Source organism: Miniopterus natalensis, chromosome 18 (assembly GCF_054644295.1).
Source record: "Miniopterus natalensis isolate mMinNat1 chromosome 18, mMinNat1.hap1, whole genome shotgun sequence".
In the NCBI taxonomy this organism is placed as follows: Eukaryota; Metazoa; Chordata; class Mammalia; order Chiroptera; family Miniopteridae; genus Miniopterus; species Miniopterus natalensis.
In genome coordinates, this window is record NC_142098.1 from 37,057,417 (window position 1) to 37,081,211 (window position 23,795).

A 23,795-nucleotide genomic window follows, 5' to 3' on the forward strand; every position below is an offset into this window, starting at 1 on the left:
TCAATTTCATCTCAATAAAACTGGGGTGGAGGGAGCTGGTGACAGGGTTCAGAGAACGGGGGAAATTTGGGGAAGGTGGCAGGGGTAAGGTAGAACATCTTGGTCTCTTCCACTCAGCCTCACACAGATGTACTTCCTGCAGCTCCCAAGAGCTTCGTCAGCACCAGCCTCCTATGTGGCAGGCTGAGCCTTTTCTCAATGTCATCTCTACCTAACCTGACCTTCAGTGCTCAACCTGTCCTTCGATTTTTTGGTGAAGACATTTCTGGCATCAGTGATTCCTTCCCACCCCCTCCTGTGGCTGCCAGGCCCCAGCTTGGCCCCTGCCTCCATGAGCACCCAGCACAGGGCGCGGAGGGCAAGGCTTCAAGGGAATGCACCTCCCTCTGCCCAATGAACATTTACAGTCGTGCATGGAACTGACAAGTCTGCCCTCGAGGAGCCCCCGCTACTGGGCTCACCTTCAGGATGGGAAGAGTATCTGCTTCCTCCTCACAGTGAGCCTATTACCCCCATGTTACAGGGAAGGACATGGTTGGACCTGGGTGGCAGGTAAGTGGGAATTAAGGTCCCATGCTCTCCTTTCGATTATGTTGGAAATATTCCATATTAGAAAAACATCAGAGGCAGAGACATAAAAAAGTGGTTTCAAATCCAGTGGCAAATTGGCAGGACAGACATTCCAGATTCTAGGTGCCAGTTTGCAAATGAGCTGCTTCTCATGGGGGCGACCCTGTGGCTCCAGAGGCAGGGGAGGGCCAGCTCATAAATGATACCAGAGACAGAGATGCTTACATGAACCCCTACAACAAGCTCAGGGAACTAGGTCACCTTCCCACCTTTACTGAAGGAGTGCAAGTGTGCGCAGTGAGAAAGTGAGAGGCAGACTGTGAACACAGGTCTGTCCAAGTCTAGGCTCTCACTGTGGGGCCACCCTGTTGTCTTCTCATGAGTGCATGGACATGTCCACGAACCCACAAGCTACAGAGCAGCTGGGCCTGGAGTGACCAACCTTGGTGCTTAGTTCCCCTCAGAAGTGGAGCTACCAGGGGAGGGGCTGGAGCTGGGGACTCACCGGCTGCTCGATGACCCTCAGCACCGTCCGCTTGATGTCAGCGATGGCCTCAGTATACACAGCTGCCAGCTCGTGGATCAGCTTGTGGTTCTGCGGTAGGAGGGCCAGGTAGAGGTACAGACACTGCTTCACTGTCTCATCGGTCCAGGGTGCTGCCACCTCTGACAGGGCAGGAGACGGAATCAGGTCAACTGGCCCCACTCCCCTCCCAACCCTTCCCACCCCCAGTGTCTGTCCCTTCTTTGGAGGCAGGCACAGAAGGGAACACCTGGAAGCAAACTGTTCTAGGGCAGAAGCCCGTCATCAGGGAAATGGGGTGGGACCATGACTGCCCCCCTTTTAGAAGCCTCTGCACTGAATTCCCACCTTGTCTCCTCTGACCACCAATCTACAGGGCCAGCAGGTCTTTCCCAAGTGAAGTTCTGAGCCTGTCCCTCTCCTGCTCAGAGCCCCCTTGACTGCCCTGTGCCCTCAGGATAAATCCCAAGCTCCTCAACTTCCTCTACCTGCCAGGCCCTGTGGGGCAGGCCCTGCCCCTGAGGCTCTGTGCTCTGTTCATACCCCACTTCTGCCAGTGCCCCCAGAGTCCTCGCTTTGGAGCCTTTGCCTGGAATGCTGCTGCCCAGCTGTTCTTTTTGTACCAACCCATCCTCTGGGTCTCACATGGCCACTGCCTCTCCTGGGAAGCCTTCCCAGCACCCAAGCTGTGCCAGGGCTCCTGTGCTCCCAGGAGGCCCTGTGCTCCCCCCTACATCCTGAACCTTCCAATAGTCCAAACCTGTGTCCTTGTCGGCTCCAAACAGCACCGATGGCGGGTTGGGGTGGACCAGGAGCTGCAGGTAGTTGAGGGCAAATTTCTCCACGTACTCTCGCAGCTGTTCTTTCTCATACATGCGCTTGATGAACAGCAGGGCCTGAGAACGTACCTGGGAAGAGTGGTGGAAAGACGGTGGAGGGGAGATGGCTATCCCGACACTGGCAGGCAGACAGGTGTCCCGACACTGGCAGCACCAGTGTGAACAAACCCAAGCTTGAGAAAGGCCAGGCCCTGCCGAGCTACCTGAGCCCAAGGCTGGGAACCACTCGGTCCCGCAGTGCCTCCACTGCCCACCTGCTGACCCCTACCTAATATCGTTTTCTGCCTTGCTTGCTTTGCTCCAACCCGAATGAGCTTTCCTTAGTTCCTCAAAAGTGACGGCATTGTCCCTGGCTGTGAGACTTGGCACAGGGGTTCCTGCTGCTTGGGATGCCTGTCACTGGCTATGTCCTGTTTTACTCAGACATCCCCTGCTGGGAGCCATGAGGACAGATGAGGCTGGCACTTGTCCCCAACAGCACCACAGGGCCGAGCCAGAGTACAATGAGGGTTTGCTGAATGAATGGCCACGTAATACGAGGAAAGGGGTTGTCAAGAGGCTGCAGCAGGGATGGGTCAAGGGCCCTCTCAATCACACACACACGTTCTTCCCTCTGCTCAGAGCACATCCATCTGCTTGTATTTCGGGTCTTGGCTCACATGCCTCCTCCTCCAGAAGCCTTCCTAACCTCTGCCCTGCCCATCCCGGCATCAGATGGGTCAGGGCTCCCAACCACCCGCGCTGTGCCACTCCTCGGTGTCCTCACTGCCTGCTGACAGATCACACTCTCTTCCCCTGGTCAGCGCCCCAGGTCCCAGCGCAGTGCCAGGCTTCAAGCCGGGCGGGCTCACCAGCACAGGTGGAGTAAGGGTGGGGATGAGACTGCCCTTCCTGGGAGAGTGAGTTATACATAAGTGTATATTCTAAGCAGCTTCATGACATCATACACCACCCAAAAATTGTTGCAAGAAGGTGATCTCTCAGGGGAATGTGGTAGAGGCTAGGCTGGTTCCTCGGGACAGACGAAGGGCTGCGTGGAGCCCAGCATGGACGGTGGGTAATCACCTTGTCCTTCTCATGGGAGCTGAGGTCTAGCAGGACATGCAGGTACTGGAACTGGCGGGACGGGCGCTTGAAGATCAGGTCTCGGAGAGTGGACATGCCCAGGTAGGTGCGACTCTGTGGCAGGAGGAGGGACCAGGGCTCAAGCCACCTGCAGTGAGCCTTTGGGATGGCTCCCTTGCCTTCCTCCGATCTGGTATTGTCCCTCACAGAACCCCCTCTGCAAGGGCTTGGCTCTGTGCCCCTCAGAACCCATGCAGGGCCCTGTCCCCTGCCACAGGCTACAGCGAGCAGGGCTTCTGCCTGCACCACGGTGCTGGGGACCAGGAAGCTCTGCTGCCCTGCCTCACCTCATCCTCGCAGTACTTGCGAATCACCTCCAGGGCACTCTCCGTGATCAGTGGTGCCTCCAGCACAACCTTGGTGAAGATCCTACCAGAGAGGGAAGGACAGGGACCAGCTGCATTCCAGGTAAAGGGAACAGGAAATAACAAGCTCTGAACTTGGCATGTTCAAGGAACAGAAGACAGAGGTCAGTGCGGTTAAAGTCTGGGAGTGGCAAAGAGTAGAGGGGCAAAAAAAGAGGCTACAGAGGTAGATAGGGATTGGATTCCACAAGGTTCCAGGGCATGGTAAGGAACCTGCAATTTTTCCCAAGAGCAATGGAGAACCAGGAAGGCTTTTAGTGGGGAAGTAACAAGACAAGGTTTACATATACAGTGTCCCCTGGCTGCTGTGTGGAGAACAGATAGATAAGCTGGAGGCCAAGAACACAGAGGAATGTACAGAACCAGTTCAGGCAGGAGATGGGGATGGAGAAAAGTCACCATCCAAAGCGAGCCTATGAGGCAGGCACTGTTACTCACAGATGAGAAAGTGGAGGCCCAGAGGGTGAATGACATGGGTCAGTCAGGGAGCAAACGGCAGAGGTGGGGATCAAGCTCAGGGTGTACGACTGAGCGCACCTTGTTCGGGCCTCCAGCCAGTGGGTCGAGGAGACACGGGACAGGCAGATGGAGGACTGACTTGGGGGGTGGTGAAGGAGGCAGTGGTCAGGAACCGAAAGGACAGGCAGGACACAGGAAGGGACACTCAGGGACAGGGCCGCCCCCTCACCCGTCCTTCTGGTCTGGCTTCTCCTGCAGGCCTGAGAGCAGGCGGATGAGGCAGTCCTCGTACTTGTCCAGGGTGCCTGAGGTACCGGCTGCGAGGTAGGCGTTGTACTCCTGGTAGAGCCAGGCGAAAGCCAGGTCCAGGCGGGCCCGCACGTCCTCCAGGATGAAGGACAGGACCTCAGTCTTCAGGCCTGAGTCGAACTGCGTGACCAGGCTGGCCAGGATTTTTATGCGCACCTGACAGGAGAGCGAGCCTGTCGGCGTGGGGGTGGGCAATCCCAGGCATGCCATGATCGTGCCTTGGAACTCCTCCCGCCCAGGCTCAGAGAACCCCAGTGCAGACCCGGTATTAAGTGAGGAAGACAAGCTGAAGAACCTTATGCACAGTAGGTTCCATTTGTGGGGGGGGGGAAATGAAAAGAGAGGAAAAAAATCAATCATCAGAGAATAAAGTGATGAGTTCCTAGGAGTTGTGCTCATAAATACAAAGATAAAGGCCTTGACGGATTCCCCGAACCTGTCTAGGGAGGGGGATGGGATGCAGATATCTCTATAGCCTGGAGATATTTTTTAACAGAGAGTATGTTCATGTACTACTTGGTTAATTAAAAACAAACTTCAAAAAATGGGAGAAAAGTCACTTGACTGAGGTTACAATGCCAGCAAGTGACAGAATTGGGATTTGAAACAGGTATATGTGAATCTAAATATTAAAAATAAAAACAGTGTTAACCACAGAGAAGAACACAACAGCGGCCCTCATGCACAGGGCTCTTCCTTGCAGCCAGCCCTGTGCTCAGTGAGAGCATATGTGGGTCCACGCTTCTTCCTCCGTCACCTGTGCGGAGCTGTGGCCACTGCCTCCATTTTATGGAGGACAGAAGGGAGGCTGGGAGAAGTGGCTGCCCCAAGGCCCTGTGGCTGGTGAGAGGCTGAGCTGGGAATCAGAGCCAGGGAGGGGCCTGTCCCTCTGCTCTGAGGTAGGCTCTGGGGACAGGGACTAGAAAAATGGACATCGAGGGACAGGGCGTACCTGGGCCGCCCCGCTGCAGGCCACAGCCTTCTCAGCCCGCAGGATCCGCTTCACAGCACCCAGCTTCATGGCCTCAACCTGGGCGTCAGTCAGGGGCTTCAGTACATCGCTCAGACGGAAGATTTTCTTGCGCCCTCCGGCACCTGCCAACCTACGTGGGAGAGACAAACAGGGACACAGACTTGGAACATCCTTTCTGGAGCTCAGGCCCACCGGTGACTCTCCAGGCCACACAGACACACCCCACACTGCCTCTCCAAGGCCCCTGTGACTCTGGGGGACAGCAAAGCACAGCTAATGAGGGGAACGCTCTTGTTTTTGTAAAGGGAGTCTCGGGGAGAGTGGCCATAGGAGACGGGCCATGAGGAGTGGAGGTCTGAATGAAGGGAGGGGAGGAGGCGCACAGAGTCTATGCAGGGGGAATGGGAAGGTGAGGCCTTCAAGCGGGGACCTGTTTGGCTGTTTGAGGAATAACAAGAGGGGAACAGAGAGCCTGGAGGGGCAGCAGGTCAGGCATTGCCGCTAGCAAGCACTGACTGGACACTGGGTAGGGACTGGCTGGACTTTGGGTATAACCAGCAGCACTTATGTTAGGACACAGTCACTCTCAGCCCAAGAGTTAATTATCTAATTGTGACAGAACTCAATTTAATTCTCTCTTGATCCTTAGAGACAGACACTATCATCCCAATTTTATACGTAAGAGGATGTTTTCATGTAAAAGAAAACTAAGGCTTAGTGGTTATGGCACTGATGCTGGATTCAGAAAGACCCTTGTCCAGACCTACCTCTGTTTATCTGTTTCAAACACACACACGCAGGCCCCCAGTCTTATACCAGCACCTGCAGGGGGACTCACCGGGGCTGTGTGACAGGGATGATGGGCTCTGGCCTCCTCTTGGCCTGGGGTGCCTCCTCCTCCAGAGTGGACATGGAGCTCAGGGAGCCTACCACCGAGATGGCCTGGCCCTGGGCTGACAGGCGTCGCTTGATCAGGACGCTCTCTGGCTTCACCACCTTCTCCTCCTTGGGCTCCTCCTTGCACTGCTTGGTCTGCTCTACACCTGAAAGGGAGGCAGCAAACAGGCTCCAGGCATTTCAGACCCACGTGCTCCCATCCAAGGACCTCCTGCGTGCCAGGCTCTATTCTAAGTCTTGTACACACACAACTCATTTAAACCTGCGAAACCCATTTCTGGAACAGGTGGGCTTTTAATCACTGCAACACAACAACTGAGGCTCCAACTAGAAATGCCATTCACTGCTGGAGGGTTAGCTAACGGAACAGTCACTTTGCAAAGCTGATGAACAGTATCTAATGGCAACAAACACACCCTAACACACAACCCAACAATTCCGCTATACACTCAAGATAAATGAGGGCACGTGTGCATCGAAACACACACAAATGTTGAAAGCAGCTTTATTCACAATGGCCTCAAACTGGAAACAACCCACAGGTCCATCAGCAGGACGGTGGATAAACAAATGGTGGCCTATTCACCTAAGGGAGTAATCCTGAGCAAGAAAAAATAAACTCTTGGTTCACATGACAACATGATCAATCTCAAAAACTTCTGCTGAGCAAACGAAGCCAGACTCTCCATGATCCCATTTACATGAAGTTCAAGATGAGAAAAAACTAATCTACGGACACAGGAATCAGACCAGTGATTATCTCTGGAGGGAGGATGTGGGAGTGCTGACCAGAAGGGAGCAAGAAGGCACTTTTCCAAGTAGTAGAAATGTGCATCTCCTCCCACTTCATCTTCATCTGGGTGGGAGTTACACTGGTGCGCTCACTTTGTGAAAATTCACTAAGGTGTACCGTATGCAAGACTTGTGTGTTCCACTGAACATAATTTGTAATTCAGCAGTACTGTTGAAATGGGGAAACACCTGAGGCTCAGAGACATTAAGAAACTGAGTCCAAGTCACACAGCTACTGAGTGGCTGAGACAGTCTGATTCAACTCAGACCCCAAACCCAGGTCTGTTGGATTTCAAAGTCCAAGGCCTGGAGCACTCAAAAGATCTATGGGACCTGTAATTGTTAACACCTAAATTCTCATGTGAGTTTCATCTGCTCCACCACAAGGAGGGGCTCTTCCAGCAGGGAGAAACCAGGGGGCACAGGGCCAACCCCTGGTTCAGGTCAGATCCACGTGACACTCACCTGGCCCCAGTCCTGCAGCCGTCATCTGTGTGGCCATGAGCCGAGCCAGGTGCTTGATCTGGGCTTCAGTGCCTGCTGACTCCACTGGGGTGTAGATGGCTTGAAAGGAGGCAGGCATGACCTCAGGCAGGTACACCATGCTGATGAGGACCTGTGGGATGAGGAAGAGGAGCCTTTCCTTACTCAGTGACTTGACAAGTATTGGCTCTATGCCCAGGCCATTAGAGAAATGGTAGTGATTAAGACCTGGGTCTGCTCACATGGAGCTCAGACTCCTGTGGGAGTCAGAGGGAAAACAAATAATGATGCAGTGTGCTGCGTGACAAGGGGAAGGTGAAGGGTGCCATAAGATACATCACGAGGGACAGCAATGGCTCTGGCTCCCTGTGGGACTGGCCCCTAGGCTAAGAACTGAAAAGGAGGGTAAGAATCAGGCTGGCAAAGGGTGAAGTCTTGCTGTGGGAGGGGATATGTATTCCAGGTACAGGAACAGCATGGGCGGAGGCTACGAGGCAGCAGAGCTGGTACCCTGCCCTGAGAGCAAAAGGAGGTTCAGTAAAGACTATAATATGGACCAGAAGTTAACTTAAAAAAAAATTAGTGTCCTAACAGAGCATATCAGTGCCTGTCAGGAAATGGTAACAAAAGATAATTTCAAACTAGGGAGTTTAAAAGTTCAAGCTTGGAAGTTTAAATGCATACGTTAAACAATAAAATAATTACAACAAAAAGATAATGAGCCTCCTAACTATAAATCAAAATGTGTGGGATGCAGCCAAAATGCTACTTAGATGGCAAATCAAATCCTTAAATGTTTATCTTGGAAAAGAAGACAGAAAACTAATAAGCCAAGCATTTAATTTAAAACTTTGGGGAAAAACATTCAAAGAAAGTAGTAAGAAAGAAAAAAAGGCAACAGAAATAAAACAGAAAAGGTTACAAAAGAATACCAACAAAACTTAAGACCCAGTTCTTGGGAATCAAGCAAATCTACGGGAAGACTGAAAAAAAAAAAGGCAAGGATACAGTACGAGGGAGAAGAGAGCGGCACATTACTACAGAGACAGCACATATTGTAAAAGTGTAAGAATCCTACAAACAACTTCCTGACAATTATTTGAAAAGGACAATTTCCCAGAGTGTGATGAGGAAAGGAAGGTGCAAGTTAATGGAAGCCAAACCAGACAGCGCCTAAGGCAAGTTGAACTTAGGTTTTACCTACAAAGAAACAGAGCCATGGCAGGGATTTGAACAGGGAAGAGTCATGACTAGTATGTTAGAAAGATGCCAGAGCCCAGCCGGGCATGACTCAGAGGCTGAGCATCGGCCTAGGATCCAGGAGATCGAGGTTTGATTCCCGGTCAGGGCACAGGCCCGGGTTGTGGGCTTGATCCCCAGTCAGGGGCGTGCAGGAGGCAGCCGATCAATGACCCTCTCATCATTGATGTTTCTATCTCTCTCTCTGAAATCAATAAAGATATATTTTTTTAAAAAAAAGAAAAAGATGCCAGAGCCAGGGAGTAGGCGGGTGGTGCTCCGGGTAAAAGGGTGGGGCCTGGACCAGGCAGGGGCCTAGGGATGGAGAAGAGAGGAAGGCCTGTGGGGAGGCAGAGCTTAACTCCCAGGTTTCTGGCTTGGAAACTAGGAGGCTGGTGTGCCAAGTACACAGGAGGGGTCACGGGCCTGTAGAGGAGTGTAGAGAGAAATTTCACAAGTTCAGTTTTGACATGTTGAGTCTGAGATGCCTGTGGAACATCCGAGGAGAGAAAGATGCAGGAGATGGCTGCATACCCAGGCCTGGAGCACACCAGAGATCTGACCTGGAGAGAAAACTCCCCCCCACCATCATGACAGAAATTCCACTCCATCCACCCAACAACTAAACCCCTTGGAGTCTCCAGGCAGAGCAGGAAAGGCTAAGTGTGATGCTATCAAGTTCGGGAAGAGAAATTCTTCCACGAGTACCCAAGAGGAAGGTCTGGGAGCTGCTATAGCCCGAGGACTGATGTGAGACCCACTCCTCCCCCACCCCCCAGTCAACTCAAACCCACAGTTCTTTCTGCGGAGCAGGGTACCTCTGAGAATCCGAGGAAAATGTTGGCCATCCTGCCTCCCAATGCCAATCCCATACCACTTAGCACACAAGTCCTGAGGTTTACTCTCCAGTCAACAGATCCCCTGCCCCTTCCAAGGACAGGAGAGAGTGAGAGTGAGTGGGTTTAGATGGGAACTCAGACCACCTGAAGAAGGGCTGTAAGGGGTAGTGACAAGTGACCCCTGAAGGAGTAAAGATCAGAGAAGAGGTCCATTCAAGGTTGGGAGGGCCTACATCTGGAGAGGTGAGGAGTGTGGACTGGAGTCAGGAAAAGGACTACAGGCCCCTCCTCCCTGCCCTGCGGGGAACAGCCCCCACCCTTCCTCACCAGATTGGCCACATTGTCGGGTGTCAGCAGAGGCTGCAGGAACTCGGCTGTGATGTCCGTGTCTGACTGGCCTGAGATCTGGGCTGAGACCTTCGACGTCCCCGACGGGCCTGGCTCCAAGTCCTTGTCCTCATCGTCTTCCCCCAGGTTGGGCTCTGGGATAGGGAAGGAGACAAGATGCTGGCTCTAGAAAGGCAACAGGTCCTCCCTCCTCCTAGGGAGCCCAGTAGCCCCCGCCTGCAGGCAGCCTCAGCGGAAAGGAGCAGTGCAGTGGACCAGGACCTGGGTTGCAGGCCTGGCTCTGCCATCAAAGGGCCGTATGACCCTGGGGAACTAACTGCCTCTCTCTAGGCCTCAGTTCTCACCTGGAAAATGGGAATAAGCCAGCCAAGCCCAGCTGATCACACTAAGCTCCAAGATGAAAATTGGTTAACTAATAATTTCCAGAACTTTACTGTTTAAAAGCCTCTATCTTTGAAATAGCGCTCAACTTCCCCAGGCTCAGGGAAATGTAAAAACAACCTAATAAGAGCATTTTTGCCTCTATAACTGACAAAAAATAAAAAGGCTGGTAGTGATGGTGTTGGTAGGGGTGTGGACTGTGGAAATGTAAACTGGTACAGCCTTTTGGAAGGGCAATTGTTAGTGGGGAATTTTAAACGTGCACTCCTCTTCGACAGGGAGATCCCACTTCTAGGTACCTACCCTAAAACCTACAGCTACATGCAAGGTAAGATGTACAGAGAATTAATTCCCTGCGGCACTGACAGCACAAAGGAACAGAACACCGCCTCCATCACAGTTAACAGGCTGGCAGAATACAAGCACAGTGGCTCCAGCTCAAGGAAAAACGCTGATCACTTGAACCTTAGGAGAAAAGCTTTTATGAACAATCACGTTCCTTGAAGCTGTATTTATAAAAATGGAAAAGCTGGAATGTTCAACAGGGTGATGATTCAAGTAGTTTACGGCAAAAACAAGATGAAATGTTACGCAGTCATTTTAAAAAGTTTGCAGCTGCATTAACCAAGGGCATATGCAATTCAACTACAAAAAGCTGAACAGCTCAATAGAGTGGGCACCTCACAGAAATGCAAATGGTACTTAAATGGAAAACAATGTGCAGCCTGACTCCAATGCATGCCAGAAACAAACACACCCAGGACACAGTTTATGCCCAGAGGGTTACAGAATGTCCAGGGCCAGTAAGAGTGGAGCGTGTAACCCCCAGTGCAGTGTTTTGGAAAACAATTTGGCAATGGCCATAAAGAATTTAAACGCACCCAGGAGCAATGGGCACATCCGGAGCCCAGATTTGACTTCTGAAACTATTCCCCACCTAAAAGAAACCAGGGCTCCTTAGAGAAATGGTTGACTCCAAGGTTGGGCTAAGGCAAGTACAAGATGGGCTAGAATATCTTATGTTGAAAATAAGACATGCTCAAAAAAAGTTATGGGATACATTAAAGGGACATAGCAGCCAGCTCAAAGGTTTAATATAAGGCAATTTGGGTAACAAAATGAATGACAACGGTAATGGATTATAACCCCGAGAATAATAAGAACCCACAAATGCACAGGAATAACAAAGTGAGAAGGAAACAACTTCCTACAGAGAACACCCGCTAATAAATGCAGGACATGTTTCCATAACCATTACAGCAACAAATAGATGCATGTTCTAGAACAAACATGAGTAATTTTTACAAAGTTTTTGGAGTCAGGAAGGTTGCCATGGATGACAACCACTAAAAAATTACTTCAGCCCAGCCAGGTGTGGTTCAGCAGCTGAGAATCGACCTAGGATTCTGGAGATCCCAGTTTGATTCCCAGTCAGGGCACAGGCCAGTGTTGCGGGCTTGGTCCCCAGTTAGGGGCGTGCAGGAGGCAGCCGATCAAGGACTCTCTCATCATTAATGTTTCTATCTCTCTCTCCCTCTCCCTTGCTTTCTCTGAAATCAATGAAGACATATTGGGGGGAAAAAATTACTTCAAAAGAAAATCCACTTAAATGAAACAAAAGAGAATTCTACACATGTTAGGGTAGTGTTCATACTTGGGGAGTGGTCACTTTTGGACAGAGGGACAAGAGGGAGACTATTTTTAACTTGTTCATTTCTATATAATTGAATTCTTAATTACTTTAAAGTACATTCTACACTCAATAATCCTATTCTGATATTATTATGTCATATTTACACAATGTAATTTATAACATTAATAAAATGGAGCTTATAGTTTAATGTAGATAACTAAACACTTTAACCATGGTCGGTCCCTGTCTCCCCTCCCACCAGACCAGACCCGGCTCCTCAGCTCACCTAGCTTCATCTTCTTGAGCGAGGAATCCGAATCGTCTCGAGGTCGCTTTCGGGCATCCTTGCTGCTGGGCATATTGCGGGCGATCTCTGCTTGAGGTGTGCCCAGGTCCACGAGCAGTGTGGTGATCTGGGCCTGGAACTCCAAGGAGGCTGGGTGTTTTAGCACATTCAACAGGTGCAACTTAAGGTTCTTGCGAACGCTGCTCACCTGAGATTTGGCCAGTGTCGGGGGCAGGTTGGCTGAGGAAAGAAACAGGAGCTTTCTGCTGTGGACAGAGCTCATGCGGCCTTAGTCTCACTTCCCAAGCCCAGCAGTGGTTGCAGGCATCTCCTAGAAAAGTTCCTTCACTCTCAAATCTAATGTGCGGCCTTCCACCTTTATAAGCTTATGCTTAAAACCCTTGAGAGGTCTCCATCAGTATAAGTCAACCTTAATGCAGACAGAAAACTTACCCTTCCTTTTATTAACCTTAAGTCTCATCTCCCTCTATCTCTGGTCTGGAAATTCTAATATGCCTTCCCTGGGGATGACTATAATCATCACCTTCACCTCCAGAATGTCCCAAATGAACTGCTACAACAGTTCACGGCTGGTCCCTGCCACCAGAATGACTTTGGAATGCCTAATAGTCACCTTGATGAGTGAGCCTCCCCTGTTCCAGAGCAAAAGAGGATGCCTGTAACTTTGCCTGCCCCGTGTCCTTCCCCCCTTCCTCAGCCAACAACACTCCCATTCTCCTTTGAGGGAACCACCCTGGCTCCATTCTCAGTCCAAGTGGGCAAAGCCTCAGGACCAGTAAGATCGCAGCAATCCCTTAGCCACTGTGATTGGTGCAGAGATAGGCTTGTAATCTCTTCTCAGCCAATCAGAAACAATGAGCATTAGGTGGCGGACATCTGCTGGAATGACTGGGAAGGAGACACTCTCTTCTGGGGTTGCCAAGTGAACAGAATGGAAGCCTGGAGCTACCAGGGGCCATCTTTGCTACCCCAAGGGAAGAGACACAGAACAAATCCAACATGGAGAAAATAAGAGCCAACAAATGGAGACAGATCTATGACCCGCACACACTCACATCTCAATTCAACTTTCCAGTTTTGACACATGCACAAAGGTAGAGAAAACATACAATGAATCAACATGTACCCCTCAACATTTTGCTTACTTTGGCCCACTTATCCTCCTTGTGTTTTGGGGGAAGGGGGAGAGGCTATAATATTTTAAGGTATTTCATAGACATCATGTCATTTCACCCACAGGCACCTCAATATTAAAGCCAGCTTTGAACCAGGCTTCTGTCACATGCAACTGAAAGACTCCTGGCTGACGTAGAAATCCTTCTTTGTGTCCACAACCTACTATATTAATGACAAATCTCTCAGGGGCCCACTACCTACAGCTAACATTTCCTCAAGAAAGAGCAGACTGGCCAGCCAATGGAGAGGGGAGGGGAGCAACCTACCGTGCAGGGTTTCATAGGCCTGAATCACTTCAGACATGAATATGGGCCTCTGGCGGGCGATGTTGGCGAGGGAGCCCAGCGCCGTAGTCAGGTTGATGGAGGAGATGGCGGGGTGCACCATGAACTTGAGAAGCTGCTCCAAGGCTGCCTTGCCCTCTTCCCACAGCACATCTAATGAAGGAGAGAGAGGAACAGTTGGTGGGAGCCTTTCTCCCAGGACTCTGGAGAGAGCAACCTTTGGGGCCATAGGAGAGAGACCTTGTACGTGGATGGCTGTGAATGGCTGAGAAACAGGACATTTAGTACTGATGAGTCTTATGAGACTGGCTATTAATGAGCATAAAAATGTAGTGACAAGACTGCTCAAAGCCTGGGCTTGCAACAGTGAACGAGTAGAAATAATTGTAAATATCCAACTATAGGAATCCGACTGTATGAACTACGTTGATGTAAATGCTGAGTACGTATATATGTGTATGCACACACAGAGAACTCAAGAGTCCTCTGTACTACCACTCTCCTTGACCCAGTTCCAAAAAGTCAACCCCTCACAACTTTGGTGGTATCTGTCTTTGCAAAAACATACTAGATGCCACATTACTTGAAACAGTGAATAAAAATTGGATGGGATATAACCATACCATGGAATACTGAGTGGCAACTGCAGATTTTCATAGGGAAAGATCTAACCTAACATAGTTGAGTTAAAAAGGTTGTCAAATGCCACGGAAGAAAAGCAGCAGTTTTGGAATGCTTGCTATGTCAGCCATACTAATTACCCGCCCCTAAAGTAGATAATGGCCCCCAGTTACTAACGAGGAAACAAAACAGGTCGCTGTCCCAATGACAGAGCAGAGATTCAAACACAAGCCACTACGCTCTACTGCCTCTCAGCTGAAAACAGAAAGCATGGTCCTGCTTTTTACAAACAAAATAGTCATCAAACGCAGAAACTATGAATATACACAGGCAAGTAAGTATCTGTCTTTGCACAGAAAACGCCTGGAAGGAAACACTATTCTTAGCAATACTTATCTCCAGGGAGCAGGACTGTGGGGTCTTTTCCCTTTACACCCCTGTGTTTATTGCTTGACACTTTAATAGTGTGCATGCACTACTTTTATAATTTGCAATAGGAAAACCATAAAACTAGCTAGCACTTACTGAATGCTCACATCCTCGTGGAACCTCACTACAAACCCGTGAAAGGGGTATTACTATCACCTCCGTTTTACAAATGAAAACGAAGTTCAGAGAGAAGTATCTTGCCCAAGTGCACACAATGAGTGTAGTAAGCGGTATGTAAATGGTGAAGCTGGGATCTGAACTTAGTGTTCAGGGCTTAACCACTGTATTATACTGTCTCCAGAAACTAAAAACCAAGAAGGGGGGGAGGAGGAGGAGGAGGCGGAGGAGGGAGACCAGTGCGGTGACTGACAGATGGCACAGCTGGCGGGGAAGCTCACTGTATTGGATATAGGGGTGGTCACGTGGCACACGGTCCAGGCTGATATCCTGCTCGTGGCGTCGGGGCACCTCCGAGTCAGCCATGCGGGGTGACAGGGTGACAATGAAGGCCTCCACAAACTTGATGGCGTGGGTGCGGACACCATCATTGTCGGAGTCCAACAGCACAATAATGTCCCCAGCCATGGCAGACATCATGTCCCAGCAGGCCTCCTGGAGCTCGCTGATGACCCGTGACTTCACCATCCACTGTGAACAGGCCAGGGAGGAATGGGCAGAGAAATGGAGATGAAACATCAATTGCCAACTCTACTACTACCCAGATACCCATAAATGATGATGAAAAATTCACTTGGGAAACATTTACTAGGTTACAACTCTATCCTGGCCCTGTGTCCGGGGGTACTGGGGACTGGATCCAGTGATGACCAAGACAAGTCCGGTCCTGCCCTCATGAGGTTCACAGTGACAACTCAGAGTGATGAAGGCTAGAATCTTAAGCAAGACAAGGAGTAACAATGTTGATTCATGAGGTGGAGGCAGAGATTAAATGGATCCATCTTTACAAGAACATCAGTGAACATCACACCAGTGTGGTGTTCTCCTTACAGCACTTACTACAGCACAGAATAATATTCCTGTGATTCTTTACTTAGGGTATGTCTCTCTCACTGGCCATGAGCAGCATGAAGGCAGGACTGGCACATCTTGGTCACAGAGAAGGTACTTGGGGAATGTTTGCTGAAAGCATAAGTGAATGGATGCAAGGATGGGTTAATGGTGACCCGACCATAAGGCAACATTAATATTAGATCCCTTTGCTGTCTGTTCCGAAGGATCGACAGTACATTCTGACTCATAAAGAATGTGACCTGAGCCCGCTTTTGACCTCTGAGAGATGAGCCTGTAAATGGCGTGAGGCTGGGATGCCCCAGCTGGGGAGGGGGCTCTTGCCTGCAGGGCCACCTTGTAGAGCTGGGTCATGGTGAGGATGGCCCTCTTCACCACATTCACATTCTCGTCTCTCAGGAGCATGTTGAGGTTCGCGACCAGTTTCAGCAGTAACTCAATGTCCCGCTTGCTGAGGGATGGAGGAGAAAGGGCAAGGGCAAGGTCAAAGTGGTCTTTGGGCAGGTGAAAGGAACCTGCGCTCCACAAGGAAAAGGAAGTCAGGGTCAGTGGGTCAGGAGAGTGGAACAGAGGTGGACAAAGTTAGGGCGTGCAGCCGTCTGGTTTGCCGGCACATCTGGGAGCTGAGAACAATGACTGGCACCTTGGGGCACAGCTGCCCCTGAACCCTGTCTAGGGTGCTCATGCAACCCCCACTTGGCCTATTAGGCCCCTGCTGGTCACATAAGGGGAAGCAGAGCCAGACAACTGTGTGAATCTGGGCAACCAACTTTGCCTCACTCAGAACAATACCTCCCTCAGAGCTTGTTGGGAAAATTGCAACCATACATGGGAAGGGCTTAGAACTGACTAATAGCCATTGCTACTTTAAAACACTTTGCTTTACATAGTTTTGTTTACTAGTTTGTTTACCTAAGTCTGAGGGCTCTGAAAGAGAGTACCTTTTCCAGTCTGAGTACTAGCACAGTCTCATTTTTTGTTGAAGGAAAGAATGAAAAGCCTTCAATAAATATAATAAATTCAAGAAGGCCACACCTAGAGCTCAGAATATGAACATCATTTTCACAGCACATCACGACCTGAAATTAAATGTTAAACTAATTAGTCAAAAATATGAAACTCAACTGTCAGCTACATGAAAGCAGGAACAAAATCTGTTTTTAGTCACTGTTATCTTCCCACAGCCTTACACAAATGCCTGGCACACAGCAGGAGTGGCACACACAGTGGCCAAATAAATAATTTTGTGTGGTTTTTTGCTACTCATACAGACAAGGGTTAAAATCTCAGCCCTGTCACATACTGGCTATGTGACCTCAAGAAACTCATGTCTTCTGAGTCAGTTTTATCTTCGGTTCAATGGGCTAAATAACTAATGTATTTTTCTGAGGACCGAATAATAAAGTAGGTAAAGCATTTAGTGCAATGCCCGACAACTAGAAATTTCACGAAATAAGGGCTATTTTATTTCCTCCCAGTCACAAAGCATTCAGTAAATGTTTAATGAAGAAATGACTCAGCTTGAGCAAGTCACTTTAAGATTCTGAGACTCAGTTTCCCTTTCCGTAAAAGGAGGCAAATAGTCTCCATCCCGAAGGCTCCTGTGAAGATTACAGGCAATAACGGGACAGATTTGAGAGTGTGTGGCAGAGCAAGCATTCCATGTGTTACTATTAGGGTTAAATTTTTGTTCAGCAAATACGTACTTAGCCCCTCCTATGTGCCAACACTGTTCTAGCTACTGCGATCCAGCGGTCTACACTATAGAGAGGTCCTGCCGTCACGTTTTTGTGGGGAAGCATCATGGCAACCCCACGAACACTATAAAGGGTGCAGAAGGGGTACCAGAGGGTGGGCTGTGCTGGCTCGGGCAGGAAGGGCCTGCTGAGGAAGACCAGAGGACGTGAGGGCGTGAGCTAGGGGCTCCCTGGAGGTGAGTGTCCCTTGCAGCCACACTCTTGCAAGCGGAGAGGCTATGAAGCAGACGTGCATTTTTTCAGGAATAACAGGGAGGCCGGGGGACATAAGTGAAGATCAGAAAGGCCGCCAGGAGGAGAGGAAGCAGGGTAAGGAGTGTGGGTTTCAATCTAAGTGAGACAGCGGGCCAGTGAGGGTCTGAGAGCAGGGAGGGCCTGGATCAGATTTACATTTTGGCAGGACCACTGTCTGCCGTGTGCAAGAGGAAGCAGGGAATGGGCACAGAGTTTCCTTTTGGGGGGATGAAAATGTTTTGGAACTAGATTATGAATGTACTAAATGCCACTGAATTGTTCATCTAACAGTTAATTTTATATTATGTGAACTTCACTTCAAATAAACAAAAAAGAGAGTGGAAGCAGGGAAGCCCAACACAAGGCCACTGAAGTCATCGGCAGGAGGTAGTGATGGCCTAGCCCATCATGATAGCAAGCGAAGGGTTGAAAATGGTCAAATGCTGCCCGGCTGGTGTTGCTCAGTGGTTGAACGCTGACCTATGTACCAGGTGGGCACAGTTCAATTCCTGGTCAGGGCACATCCCTGGGTTTCGGGCTCGATCCCCAGGGAGGAGTGTGCAGGGGGCAGCCAATCGATGATTCTCTCTCATCATTGATGTTTCTCTCTCTCTCCTTCTCCCTTCCTCTTTGAAATCAATAAAAACATTAATTAAAAAAAATGGTCAAATGCTGTTTACATTTTGAAGGCAAAGCCAACAGTCCTCGCTGATGATATAGATGTGAAGTGTAACCGTATTAAATATTTGCTGGGGAGTCTGTGCGTGGGAAGGAGATGGTGTAGGAATGGAGCACAGGATTCTGAGGGCAAGGCCAGGCCGGGAGCCAGAGAGGGTGACTCCAGCAGGGGCACTCCCAGGGGCTCCCTGCACTACCCCATACCATGCCTCCTCGATGAAGCCGATGACAAATTTGCGCACTTCAATCGACTTATCTACTTGGAAAGCGATGATCTCCTGCCAACATCAGGAAGAAGGTGGGTCAGGGTCACACCAGGATCCATCCCCTCAGCCCTGCACCCACCCCCGATCTCTCCCATCAGTCACTCACATCCAGGAAGTTGTCCAGCAGTGTGGGATCTTTGTTGATGATCAGTTCCTGGACCTGGAAGGAGATTGGGGATGGGGAGGAGGAAACCCACATAAAACTGGGGTCCTAGCAGTGCAGACAGGAGTGTACAGGGGAAAGGAGCATGGGGGCAGGCAGCAGATAAACTCAGCTCCAATCCTGCCTCTGCCACTCCCTACCACGGCCTGGCAAGTGGCTTTTCCTGAGTCTCTTCTGTAAATGGGGACCTTACACACCAACCCCTAGGGCTGACATGAAGCTTTGCTAAGATCCTACCAGGCACATGTCCTGGTGGACAGTGAGTACGTGATACACCTGGGGCTAAAGAGCGGAGGGCAGTGCTGCAGGACTCCTGCTTTCCTGAAGCCTGTCCATCAGTTCTTCACTTCCCTTCTGTTTCTCCTCCCCACCCACACTGCCTGCCATAGTTCAGGAGGCATTTATGACAGTGGGAACCCGTTCCTGAGGTCCTTGTACCTTCCAGGATCTTTGGAAAAAGTGCCTCCCACAGGCATTCTCACGTAAGCCCAGTGTCTGCACAGGCCTGGCTCCTATGACCCAAGGTGCTATTGCTGTTACCTAAACAGCACCCCCTCACAAGGCGACACAAGGCCACACGCTGAGCAAGTAGTAGAACTGGGGTTCTTACCTAGGCAACCTAACCCCCCAACCTCTGAACTCCACCTGCCCCACTCTGCCCCACACCTGCACCCCATCCCTTGCAAATCCCCCATATCCTCTTTTGCCTTTGCACGGCTATTGCGTCCGTTTCTCAAGTTCCCCTCCCTCTCTTGGCCAGTTTCTCTCCTATCCTCCAGGTCGCAACTCAGATGTCCTCTTCCAGAAAGCACTCCCTGAGCTCCCACAGCCCCCTGGACTCCTCCATCCCAGCTCTGCTCACTCCGTAATGTGCCTGCACATCTTCCCCACTGGATAGGACCCTGGCAGAGAGGAAATACAAAGCTGAAGAGCACAAGACTTGGAGTTGGAACAGGAATTCCAGTCCTAGTTTAGCCGGCTCCTAGCACAGTAACCTCGGACTAGTTATTTAAGCTCTGAGGCTCATAGGGATGGAATCACCCTGCCTCAGAGCTTTTGTGAGAATTAAACGAGAGCAGGCCTGTACAGCACTGAGCACAGCAGGCATAGCCTAGGTGCTGACATGGGGACAGTGTTATCACCAGTGTCTTCTTTCTCACCGCTTTCCATGCCCCGTCCCCTTGCCCTGCTTGTCCAGCATCACCCCTACCCCTCACCTGCTTGAGCAATGTGATCTTTGAATCACTGGTGATCAGCGCTGCCTGGTTCAGGAGATCAACCACCTGCAAGGAAGGGGGAGAGGCAGGTTGTGGTGCCAGCCTTGCCAGCCCAGCCCTCTCAGCACTCCCTGGGCTCTGCCACCTGGGGCTGCATTGCCCAGACAGGGGCTATGCCTCCCCCCACTCCAAGCTCTTCTCTCCCTGCTCACTCTCTCTGAGGTGGTCATGACATCAATGCCTAGCCCCTCCTCCTGCGTGAAAAACTGCGAGGCCACGCTCCGGCGAGTGATGCTGTCCCCACTGCTGCCTGCCATGGCTGCCATCCAGTGTGCCCTAGAGAAGAAAAAGATGGGCCAGACCTTCATCTCACCATCCACAAAGGCTCACCCCTCCCTTCCAGCCTGTCCTGTCCCTGTTGGGTCTTCTGAAGCCCCTCCCCACACTCCAGGGTCTGTCTCAGACTGCAAGTGTACAAGAGGATTGTAATTTGGGGGAGACTGATGTCTCTCAGATGAGAGGCAGAACCAAGCCTCACCTCCAGTACTTTAGACATAGCGGGCTGACCGCAAACACCTGCTGAATGATGGAACAAGCGAACACACAGCAGCTACCTCACTGGTCTATGTCTCCGTCTGGGCTATATACTCTGGACTGGACACCAGGGCAAGCTTTCTAAAACATAGCTTTGAGGAACACCGGTCACAGGATCCTGCACGCAGTAAGTACTCAATACCTCAGAAAGGGCCTAGTTGAATAAATTATCTTTCAGCCATTTTCTGGAATACTATGGAGTTGTTTTAAAAAGTGGGGGGCCTTGGCCGGGTAGCTCAGTTGGTCAGAGCGTTGTCCCAATACACCAAGATTGCAGGTTCGATTCCCGGTCAGGCTACATATAAGAAGCAACAGATGAATGCATCAATAAGTGGAACAAATTGATCTTTCTCTAAAAAAAAAAAAAAGTAGGGTGGAGAGGGGAGACTTTTGGGCATCTGTCCCAAAGTCACACTAGCACAATTATGAAAGAAGAAGGGTATCAACCACAAAACTATTCCTAATAGCAAAAGACCATTAGGAACCCAAGTCTTCTTAAATAAGGAGACTGGCTAAAAAATTATGATATACCCACACAATAAAATACTATGCAACTGTAAAAAGGAATGAGGGAGGAATAAAAAAGGAATGAGGAAAATCTCTATACACTAATAAACAGTGGGCTCCAGCATATATTGAGTGGAAATATGCAAAGTGGGAGACAGTATTTATTGTGTTCCCTTTTTACAAAAGAGAGGGAATTATGTATGTATGTTAAAAAAGAAAAAGAAAACAAACCTGAAAGGATGTACCGAAAAGTGGAAGAGAAAGGAAACGATTAAAAAAACACTTTGGTGCCCAGCCAGGTGTGGCTCAGCGGTTGAGCATCGGCCTAGGATCCAGGCGATCAGGGTTCGATTGCCGGTCAGGGCACATGCCCGGGTTGCGGGCTGCAGCAGATCAATGACTCTCTCATCATTGATGTTTCTATCTCTCTCTCCTTCTCCCTTCCTCTCTCTGAAATCAATAAAGATATATTAAAAAAAAACACAACACTTTGGTGGCCCGGGTGAAATAACGTTGGTTGAGCATCGTCTGTGCATGGAAGGGTTCTGGGTTCGATTCCTGGTCAGAGCACATACCTGGGTTGTGGGTTTGATCCCTGGTTGGGAGCATACAGAAGACAACCAATCCGCATTTCTCTCGCTCTCTCTCCCCCTTCCTCTCTCTACGCATGTCCTCTGGTGAGAATTAAAAACCAACAACAAAAAAACACATTGGTGGGTCCCGGTGTAATACCATCACAAAAAGATGTCCATAACAGCCTGCTGTACCACAGAATATGTGCAATGCAATCCAGTTTTGTAAGTTTGTGTGTATGTACACACAAAATGGCTTGAGTCTGTTTCCTCTTCTGTGAAACTGGCACCATGTTTACTTCCAGGACTACCCTGAGAGTAGATGTTAGTATACCTAGTAAATATGAGGTCCAGCTGCTACTTTTATGTACACAGGGAAAGATCTGAAGGGTGCTGTGCAAACTGTTAACAAAAATCTGAGGAGGGTGCAAAAGATGCATCTTTTAAAAGAAACATATATACTGTACACAAGTATCTGCTGAATGAATGACTAGCTAATAGCCTCCTTCCCAGTCTCCCTTGCACCTGTCACCCCCACATCTTACTTTGAGTCAGTCATCATCTTCACCAAGGCCTAGAAGACCTCATATGATCTGGCCCCTTCTACTTCTGCCTTCATTTCCCTCACAGCTCTCTGCTCCAGCTGCTCTGGCCTCCTTGTTGTCCCCTGAATGTGTCAACCCGCCCCTTCTTCAAAACCTTTGTGCTTATCTTCCTTCTGCTTGAAACAATCCTCCCCTACAGATACTGGCACAACTCCCTCCCTCCTCATTCCCTTCAGGTTTCAGCCGAAAGAAGTATCTTGGCAGCTAGGTCTTCCCTGACCACCTCTTTCAAATTTCAGTTTCCTCTCCCTCCGCATCTGTGTTGCTTTAGTTTTCTCCATGACATTTATTATCATCAATGAACTACCTATTTGTAAGCTCTCTGAGGGCAGAGAGGTGTGTGTGTGTGTGTGTGTGTGTGTGTGTGTGTGTGTGTGTTCACTATTTCCTTACTATGGAACAGTGTTTGGTACCTAATAAGCGTTCAATAATTATCTGCTGAGTGAATGCCAAAGGGATTCCCCAATCACTGGGCTTAGTATCCCTGCCCTTTGGCTCTAGAATGTTTGAAAAATAACAGCTATTATTTATATATTTTTGACGAAATGGTTCTTTTTCTTTTAAATGCTTTTATTGATTTTACTTTATTTTTTTAAATCATGTGATTTTATTCTACTTTTTTATTTTAAATATGTTTTTATTGATTTCAGAGAGAGGAAGGGAGAGGGAAAGATAGAAATATCCATGAGACAGAAACATCGATCCATTCCTTCTGCACGCCCCCTACTGGGGATTGAATTCCCAACTGGGGCATGTGCCCTGACCTAGAATCCAACCATCCACCTCTTGGTGCACGGGAGGACGCTCACTCCACTGAGCCACACTGGCCAGGCTTAACCTCTTTTATTAATTGAACACTTAACATGTGCTGACCACAATTCTAATATATGTATTAACTTATTTAAATTTCACAACACCAGCTCTTCATGGTAGGTACTATTTTTATTATTTTATTTTTTTAAAATATGTTTTTATTCATTTCAGAGAGAAGAAGGGAGAGGGAAAGAGAAACATCAATGATGAGAGAGTCATTGATCAGCTACCTCCTGCATGCCCCCTACCAGGGATTGAGCCCGAAACCCTGGCATAAGCCCTGACCAGGGATCAACTAGCAACCTTTCGATGCCTGGGATGACACCCAACCAGCTGAGCCACACTGGCCAGGGCAGACAGGTACTATTTTTTATCTCCATTTTACAGCTGAGGACATTTGAAAGCCAAGGAGGTAAAATCTCTTGAGCAAAGACCCACAGTTTGCAAGATGCAGACCTAGCAGTAAGGCTGCAGAACGTATCCCCCTCACCACTGTGCTGTACCACCTCTCTGAAAGGAACTGCTTCTCCACCCCAGGTCTGTACATGCAAGCCAAGGGCGGCACCGCCTCCCAACGACCAGTATACCTCTAGAACATAATGAACCTTCCAATGATGAGCCTTCCCACTCTCTGCATATATATGTTCAGATCCATCAAATTTTTTTACCCTGTGTCCTTCCTCTTCCACTTTTTGTTTAGCCTTTATTTTTTTTAAATGTATATACATATTTCCCTTTCTTTTATAAAAAGGGAGTATATAATAAAGG

General features: G+C 49.4%; 1 protein-coding gene across 1 annotated transcript in view; it reads right to left on the bottom strand.

Moving 5' to 3' along the window:
- Positions 1–23,795, bottom strand: part of SYMPK (symplekin scaffold protein) — a 33,388-nt gene that overhangs the window by 8,363 nt on the left and 1,230 nt on the right. Inside the window, exons 2-18 of the mRNA XM_087826775.1 lie at positions 20,149–20,272; positions 19,937–20,002; positions 18,663–18,716; positions 18,495–18,568; positions 15,946–16,072; positions 14,991–15,240; positions 13,525–13,695; positions 12,062–12,301; positions 9,741–9,895; positions 7,318–7,468; positions 6,002–6,206; positions 5,143–5,293; positions 4,111–4,346; positions 3,345–3,426; positions 2,998–3,111; positions 1,854–2,001; positions 1,076–1,236 (exon numbers count right to left, since the gene is read on the bottom strand). Of these exons, the coding sequence (XP_087682901.1) occupies positions 1,076–1,236; positions 1,854–2,001; positions 2,998–3,111; positions 3,345–3,426; positions 4,111–4,346; positions 5,143–5,293; positions 6,002–6,206; positions 7,318–7,468; positions 9,741–9,895; positions 12,062–12,301; positions 13,525–13,695; positions 14,991–15,240; positions 15,946–16,072; positions 18,495–18,568; positions 18,663–18,716; positions 19,937–20,002; positions 20,149–20,262 (2,499 nt within the window). The 5' untranslated portion in view covers positions 20,263–20,272. The remainder of the gene's footprint in view (positions 1–1,075; positions 1,237–1,853; positions 2,002–2,997; positions 3,112–3,344; positions 3,427–4,110; positions 4,347–5,142; positions 5,294–6,001; positions 6,207–7,317; positions 7,469–9,740; positions 9,896–12,061; positions 12,302–13,524; positions 13,696–14,990; positions 15,241–15,945; positions 16,073–18,494; positions 18,569–18,662; positions 18,717–19,936; positions 20,003–20,148; positions 20,273–23,795) is intronic.